The sequence below is a fragment of the Meleagris gallopavo genome, chromosome Z (assembly GCF_000146605.3).
Source record: "Meleagris gallopavo isolate NT-WF06-2002-E0010 breed Aviagen turkey brand Nicholas breeding stock chromosome Z, Turkey_5.1, whole genome shotgun sequence".
Lineage (NCBI taxonomy): Eukaryota > Metazoa > Chordata > Aves > Galliformes > Phasianidae > Meleagris > Meleagris gallopavo.
The window spans coordinates 45,747,570-45,756,271 of record NC_015041.2 but is presented as its reverse complement, the minus strand read 5'-3'; the positions used below and the strand labels follow the sequence as shown (position 1 = coordinate 45,756,271).

The window sequence follows — 8,702 nt, the reverse complement described above, 5'->3', positions numbered from 1 at the left end:
GGATGCTCTTCAAATGTGGTCTGAGATTGACCTGTATAATGTATGAATTTCTGTGTCAGACTGTTTGTGTCCTGCTGCCCTTTTCCCAAAGTGCTGCAGAGCCTCCTGTAACCATGTGGTGGGCATACTGATCCATACCCTCTTTATATTCAATCATGCAAAAGATAACACATACTATCAGGAAATGCTGTAGGGTGACTGGGTAAAATAGACATCCACTGCCTACTGACATCTCTTTCTGTAGATTCGATACAATAGGTTGCACAGGAAAGCATCCAGGTGTCTTGAATTTCATCTCCAGAGGAGACTCCACAGCCTATTCCAGTACTCTGAGCCCTCACAGTGAAGAAGAGTTTCCTCATGTTCAGACAGAATTTCCTGTGTTCCAGTTTTTGCCCATTGCCCTTTGTCCTGTCACTGTGCACCAGTGGAAAGAGCCTGATAAACCATAGTTTATACCTGTGGATTTCTCTATCAGTTTCCATTAATAATGAAATTCTGACGTAAGCTGAAAAACAGACACTTGAGCACTGATGACTTTTCTGTAAAAAAACCCTCCTGCATACATACCATACTAAAAGTGAACAAATATCTAAGATATAAAAATTTTATTCTGCTCATCTATTTTTATATCAGTGCAACTCCCACTTGAAATACACCTTAAAAACTAAATGGTAAGGTTCATTTGTTGATGTTAGAGGATTGTACAGGGCCAAGACAAGACAAGCTGAGCAAGCTCTCTAGGTTGCTGTGCTGTCCTTGTCTCAAGCAGCAGTCAGGGATGCACAACCATCGTGAAGTGTCATGTTCCTGCCACCCTTTTGTGGCTGGTGTTTGAAACCTCTGGGAGTCCTCTAGCTGACAGCAGTGGAAGTCTTTCTCAGAAACCAGAAGCATTTGCTCAGACACTACGGAACCTGCAAAGAATATCAAAATGTGCCAAACACGAGAACTGTGCATTAGTAAGTGATGCCAACAAAAGAGCAGACAAACTAATGGAAACCAGTCACAGAATGCAGTTCTATCTTTAAAACTTAACAGCAGCAATGCATGTTTGATGTGTTTTGTTGTTTGTTTTCACGCTGATAATCAATTTTCAGCAATGGCTATGGCACAAATGTACATCCTTATTAGGTACCACTGGTAAACACTGCTTCAGCAATAAAACTTAGAAGCAGAAAAACTGCAAAACCTCACTTAGCCTGATAAGATAAAAGCTAAGATGCAAAGAACCATTAAGTTACCAAATTACAGCCTACAATAAATTAGCTTAAATAGAATCAACCTAGCTGACCTAAACTGTGCCTACAATGAGATCCTGACTCTCCATGGACAGATTTTAGTTCTCTATTAAATCTTTCATACAAACCCAGGTAACTGGAAAAAGTGCTCAGCATCAACCACACAATGTCGGGTTAGATATCTTCTCTAATTAGAATGTAGTGTAGTAAAATTTAGTATTTCAGAGTTAAAATTGAGGAAAAGGTACGCTGTACAGCAAAACATAGCAGAAAACTACAAGAGCCCACAATATCCTTTTAGTTAAATTTAATTTGTCAGATAGAAGTTATCTATGTACAATCAATGTGCATTGTAACAATTCTGTTAATAAAGTCATTCAAATCTTCTAAAATATGAACTGGCTGCATAGCACATTTGACATTATTGCCCATGTTAAAGTGTGAAAACAAATGGATTTACAATAAATCTTGGCTGATCTGGGTTTTAAAGTGTTCAGGTACTGAACACTTCCTTCTTTAAACCAATGCACCTGAAAAGCTTTCCAGAGCATAGTTTAGCTGGATATTTCTCACTGTTCCATTACAACAATCACAACACTGACAGTTTAGTAGAAAAAAAACAAAAAAACCCCAAAAAACAACCAAAAACAGGTATCTAACATATCCAATAAAAAAGGACCACTAAATGGAATAAAATATTCCCTTTCCCCATTTTTACATTCTGATTTCATTGAGATATTTTATTTAAACATGTAAGTTTATCGACTTTGTGAAAAGAAGGCCTGAGTTGGTGGGGAAAGGAACAGCCAAAAAAAGCCTGAGAGGGGAAAAAAGCTCATTTAATTAATTTACAATAATTTACAGCCATTTGTTGGTTTTGTTGTGGTTTTTTTTAATTTTTTTGTTGTTTGTTTCATAAAAAGGCATTATAACTGATCACAAACAGGAGAAATCCTGGGTATTTTACAACTGTAGTTACAGAATTTAAATATTCAAGCTTGTGATGAAAAGCGGCAAGGTGGTCGCAGTGTACAATGTAAACAAGTAGCTTTGGAAAGTGAACAAAGTCCTTGAGAGTTCTCTACTAAGAAATAAAACAAAATAAATCCCCCATTCTTTCCTGAAACATAAGCACAGGTCAGTGTTTAAATGTTCATTTACAAACATAATTTAATCTGTGTTCAGCCTAAAATCACTTTGACATGAAGAGTTTTATAGTAAGATCCAGTCTGAAAGGGGCAGTGTTGAGGTCCCTGTAAAAGTAAACATCTTCCATTTCTTAAAAAAAAGTGCTACAACATTTGCAGCACAGTGCAGCATAAACTTTAAATACAAAAATATTTTTCTTCTGTTGGGATAATAGACCTTGCATCCTGGAAAGAAGTAACAATACTGCTACTGATAGAATATCCAGTCCATATCTTTCAAGTCACGTAAGGCAATTACTGTGTTAGTTTACTGTATATGGCTAAAAGAAGGTCCAGAAAATGTCAGTCTTTGTTATGTCTTCCGGCTACTCCATGTATGTTCAGGTGTACTTTTGTGATCCGACGAGTGTTCAAATGGAGATCTGTGTCCTAGGGGAGACCTTGAACCATACGGAGACCTCTGATCTAGTGGTGACCTTGGGCCACTACCAGAAGCTCTGTGGTCCATTTGCCAGTCTGAGTGGTATCTATAATCTCTGGAAGATTTGTGATGACCGTATTCTGAAGTGGAACGGTGATCTGAGTGTATCCTGTGGTCTGAATGGGAGCGGTGATCTGAATGACCCCGGCTGTCTTTTAAGTTTCCTTCCAGGTTTGATCTGTGATCTCTGCTTCTGTGGTCATCTAACTTTCTATGTTTACTATCACTGTAGTATCTAAAAACCAAAAGATTTTATATTAGAAAAGTGCTATTGAACACACAGCGAAAAGCTTTGGACACTCAAGCACTGGTGCTTGCTGCATGCATATTACAAAAACAGGAAGAGAATTCTGAACAGATTTTAGAGTTGTTGCAGAAACTCACCTGTTGTCCTGTTTGTAGTGATCCCAGTCTCTGTGATCTTTTCCATTACTGAAGGCTGAATACGGCCTTTTCCTAGAGTCACTTTTCTTATAGGCATCTCCCTGATGCCTGTCTTTGTGATGATCATGGTATTGTGATAAATGTCTATCAGAAGAATAACTATCCCTGCTACTGTCATCATGGTTTGTAGTCTCCTTCAGTCTTTCCACATCTGTTTAATAAAGCAGAGGTTATAAAGAACTCTCACACATTATAAATTCTTTTCTTCACTCAATTTAAACAGCACTTCTACCTGTTTCATTAAAAGCAATGTGAAAATGAAATTATAATTTGACAGAAATATGACCTAAATGGTTGCAAGACAAATGCATTACTGTGAATGAACAGAAAGAAACCCTAGAGGTAAGCAGGATGCAAACCAGGAATGTAGATGTGTAGGGCTCAGGAACTGAGCTTTTTGGCCTTAGAAACTGAATGGAGAGTCGAACAATGATCCAAATAATCAGTGAGTAGTGCCTTTGGTAGAGTAGGTTTAGAATTGTACCAACTGCCTCTCTAAGGAAGGAAGGGCCTAATGAAAAGAAAACATTTTACATGCACAAGTAGTTAATGAAAGACTTTTACTAGCGTTCCTATAATATGTCGATTTTAAATCCACGGTAACACATATGTTTTTTGTGTAATATTTTGCAACAGTGCAAGTATGGGAACATAGAAAAAAAAACAAAACAGTATAACTATCAGCAATAAAAGACATCACATATAACTAATTAAAAACTATGACCTTAAAATATAGCTCTCTTTCTCTGCCACATCTATAGTGACATTACAATAGCTACAAATAGGCAGAGAGTTTCTATGAAATTGACAGCTTTTAAGCAGACATCTCTACCACCCCAAAACTAAATACAAAAAGTAGGCTTCCAATTTTTTTTAAAAGGATAGTTTTTAAAAGGATAGCTACTAAACCCATTACAAGCTTAAGCTATGTTCAGCATGAGAATATAGTTAAGATTTCTTACCTGGATTTCTGATTACATGTGTATTCACATTGCTGCTAATGTTTTGGTCATTGTGCTGCTAAAAGAGACAAGTACATAAACTCATTGGTAAGTCAAAAAGTTAATGTGAATTCTTTAGAAAAAGATTGTAACAAAAGAGACTACATTACTACAAACACAAAGTAATTACTTGAGTTACATGGGCTTTTCTGTGTTCCTGAGTATGCTTTAAATCTAAATTAAGTGCTGTAACACCAAAAAAATATACGCTTGTATATTTAGAGAGGGTTTAAAATATTACCTGAGACTCTTGGCGCTTTTTGATTGCATGTTTGTAGAGTTTGTGCAGCTTTCTGGCATCAAATTCTGTAAACTTGGAGACAAAAATCCACAAGTTTCTGAGGAAGAAGAAAGGAGAAGTTATAATTCTATGCATTCAGCTGTCTTCTATTATGCAAAAGACTGTGGACTTAACTGAAATCAATTCAACAACACAAAAAACACTATGAAATCCACTACAGAGAGTACTGCCTAGCTGCACAGCAAGAATTATTTAGCTGTATTTTAAGCATTTGATGAGTGAATTCCTGTAATAATTTGTCATTTTGTAATATTTATCATTATTACTTCAGAGATCCAAGTGTGTGAAATGAAGTAGTAATAACATTTGTGTTAATAAAATGGTTTGTGTAACTGCTTACAAATATTGCTTTCAGTTTATGTATGGCTTCTGAAAGATTGTTTGAAATCTAACAAAATTTGAGCATTTACAACTCAGTAATTAAAATTTAGTAAACTCAGTATGTGAGGGAAAATTCTTTCAGAACTGAAGTTTCTTCCAGTGTATGACATTTGATTTACAGACTATTTCCTGAAAATATAATAGAATTCTTCCACAGAATTCTGGAGCCTGGTCAAAGCTTTTGAAATCAAACAAGAAATCTGAGAATGAACAGAAGATGCACAGGAATAACTTCAAGCCTAATTTGTTCTACAAAGGAAGAAAGACTAACTGAGGTCTTTTGCTGTTGAGTTGCCAAAGCCCTAAAGAAAAAGTTTGATCCAAGACTACAGATAAATAAACTGAAGTCTAAAATTCTTTTAGTCAAGTTTACAGGTAGAACACTTAAAAGAGACCACACAATCCTGGTGCCCAGAAACATCTGAAGCGCAGGCTCAGGAAGCAACTGTCTGCTCCTCACTGTCACTATTTAAGCACTGCAGTTTCGGTCTAGAGGTTTGCAAAGGTAGATAACAAGTCAGTGGTGAGCCTAAAGATACTTGTGTAACTCTGAAATACAGACTATGTGTCTTTACAGTATTTACCAAAAACAGCTGGAATACATATTTTAATAGTCTAGAAATGGTACTGTAGCATTATTGTGAATAATATTTCTACTGTGTGTTTCCATTTAAAGAAATATATCAGGATGTAAGACATGGATCTTGTTTATATATTTTGGATCATCTTAATAATTTGAAATAAACTGAGTGAAAACAGATTGAAGCAGCAGACTGCAAGGAAATTATAGCACTTAAATAGCTTGTATATGGAAATGCAGGATATATGTTCAAACATAAAAGACTGAAACGTACATTAAGACAGAATGAACTCAAACTGCATTAAGAATTTAACTGAGCAACAGTCTTACAAAAATAGATTTTTTTTCGAAAAATATCACCTCACAATGCATAAAAGCATTTAAAGCCCTTTAATTTTGAAATATATGAGTATGACTTTTAAAATCAAGTCATTTGATTTAGAGTGTATTTAAAAAAGAAGAAAGTATTCTGCACATCAAAACCAACACAAATTTTCAGCATACCCATTTGAATTGCCTATTTTTAGTGCAAATAAAAAAATCTGTTAAGTTGAATTAAAAAGATCCTTGAAGATAAGAACTCTTTCCCACTGTTAAAAGGCTGTAAGTAACAGTTATTTATTGTTTTAAGAAGTCAGATGACTCCATCTACTGGATAAATTGCATTGCTATGCAATATGAAAAAGTTCATTACTAATCATTTTTTGTAATCCTCATTTAAAACAGCAGAAAGAAATAGTGAACAAGAAACAAGAGAAATAATTAAAAACTTCACTGTTTAGTAAAGACAATTAGACATTTTCCTTTTAAAAAAAGAAAAACAACGCAGAAAAGAACTTACTTCCTCCACTGTTTTATTTGCTCTGGATTTGTGTACTCCTTCAGGCATTCTGTAATGTGATCCCCAATTTTGATTAGACACTGCCTAGTATGTTCCAGCTGCTCCCTTTCAGAAAGGCCCTTCTCTGGTCTATCCAGCTGTTTCAGTGCTGCTTTGACAGGCCTCATTCTTTCTTTGCACTGTAAAATGGGAAAAAAACCAAAAAACAAAAAACATGACCCGCCCATTACTGTGATATTTATGCAGGCAAAGGCAGTATAGTTACAAGCCAAATGAAACACAAGACTCTGCTCAGAGATCTTAAAATTTAGTTTTACTGGTTTCCACTGGAAGAAGTTGAATTTTAAACAGTTGGAAATTTTACTCCTATATAAAAGCAGGACATGATTTACAATAAAGATATTCAGGATTTAAGAAAATAATACTTCAGTCTAAAGATTTTGGAGGGAGAAGGATTTATTACAACTAGCTTTGATAATATTTGCTACAAAATTCAGCACAAGTATTTAGGACAAGGCCTATTTTCAGCAACCTAACAGCTAAAAACTCAATTTCAAGATTAAATGTGTGAGCATTCAGCATATTTCAAAACGATGTTTTAGCAATTATTTGCCATTGAGTAGAGGATGCTTTCCTTCTCTGAGAAGATTTTAAGCCTAACAGTTACACAGATATAAGGCATAAGAAAAAAAATGCACTTCAGAAATAAGAGCCTGGCCAAAAAATGTTATTCCATGCACAAACACAAACCAGAATTGTTCTCTGCAAGGACAAATGTTACATCTGTAGAACCAGACTTTATTTATTTATTTAAAAATAAAAGGGAGGGGAGGGCATTGAAAAATACCACCATCACTTTGTCAAAATCTTGAGAAAAGAGAAGTTGTGGAAGAGTTCAAGGAGGAGAGTACGTGTCACGAAATAATTAAGCAGCTGTACAACACATTGACCTAGCCACAGCTTGAACTAGTTTTTACAAAACAGCTTACAGAGTTCACTGCTTAAGTGCAAAAGTGATCAAAAAATATAAACTGTACACAGAAATCAAGTGGTTTTCAGTCACATACTCTAACCGACCTGAATCACTGGAGACGCATCCTGGGAATCATAAATGAGTAAACTGCAATGTTCAATTAAAAAACTTATATAGACCTCTGACAGGCATTCTCATGAGAATCTAATTTGCATGCTGTAGTCTAGCATTACCATAGATCAAATAAACCTGTCTGGCAGAAACAGAAAACTGTTGACATCTGTATGATAAAACATCTACAGCAGAAGAGTTCATGATTGCTCAAAGTACCCTTCTAAAGCCTGTTTATTAATTTCTGTTCTTGAATAAGTAGAATACCTAAGTTCATACGGAGGATAGATTTCTTCAGCATACTGACCACTAGATAAGTTTTCTTACTGTAATGCCTAAATGCAAAAAGCGATAACATAAAACTGCTGACCTGAATACAGAAGAAATTTCAATATAATGTCAGTGACCTGACAGTTTACTAGCAAGAGATCTCTGTGCTGTACATAACATTACAGTAATATCAGAACTGTGTCAATTCAGAATATCTAGAAAAGCGCTGAGGTATCATCAAAAAGGGACTTACCACACTAAATGTCTTCTGATCCAGTTCTTCAGATTCCTCCGAGATAGGAACTGGTTCACTGGTTGCAGTAATATGAACTGGAGTATCCAGTAATGGAATTTTTTAGATTTTTCTTTATTTTCAGATTTGATTTCATTTACCTAAGAGCAAAATATGAAAATGCTTAAGTGTACTTAGGGTGTGAAATTATCCTGTAATGTATGAAAATGATGATAACTACTGCATTCTCTTTGGTAATAAAACTATGCTCACATTCAATGATGAGACATTTCATTTTCTCTGTAGGATGGAAAAGCAGAATGGAATAGGAATAAGAGTCTCTTGCATCCACTTGTGTTCTCAATCCATATACGTCATGTATAATTAAAGAAGTAATTTCCTATTTCATATGCCTGTCCTCATAGTTGCAAGTCGTAAAAACAAAACTTCAAATAATGTAAAAGATTTCAATGAAATGACAACTGATCGGATCCAAAATATCTTTTCAACTCAAAAAAATTCACAAAAACCTAGTTGCCTTTTCTAGTGCTGTATAAGATAAGTAAACCTAGTTACCTTCTCTTCCTTTACTTCTTTTACTTTCTGTGTGAATTCTTTTACTTTGTTTTCTCTCTTTTCTTTAATATATTTTAATTCTTTCTTATCCTCTTTTTCTTTTTTCTCCCATCTCAAATCCC

At 35.0% G+C, this 8,702-nt stretch overlaps 1 protein-coding gene across 1 annotated transcript in view; it reads right to left on the bottom strand.

Moving 5' to 3' along the window:
* Window positions 1-1,531: 1,531 nt before the first annotated feature.
* The window catches only part of CHD1 (chromodomain helicase DNA binding protein 1), a 219,293-nt gene continuing 212,122 nt past the window's right edge, over window positions 1,532-8,702 (bottom strand). Inside the window, exons 27-31 of the mRNA XM_031557424.1 lie at window positions 6,419-6,597; window positions 4,557-4,653; window positions 4,277-4,334; window positions 3,255-3,465; window positions 1,532-3,105 (exon numbers count right to left, since the gene is read on the bottom strand). Of these exons, the coding sequence (XP_031413284.1) occupies window positions 2,742-3,105; window positions 3,255-3,465; window positions 4,277-4,334; window positions 4,557-4,653; window positions 6,419-6,597 (909 nt within the window). The 3' untranslated portion in view covers window positions 1,532-2,741. The remainder of the gene's footprint in view (window positions 3,106-3,254; window positions 3,466-4,276; window positions 4,335-4,556; window positions 4,654-6,418; window positions 6,598-8,702) is intronic.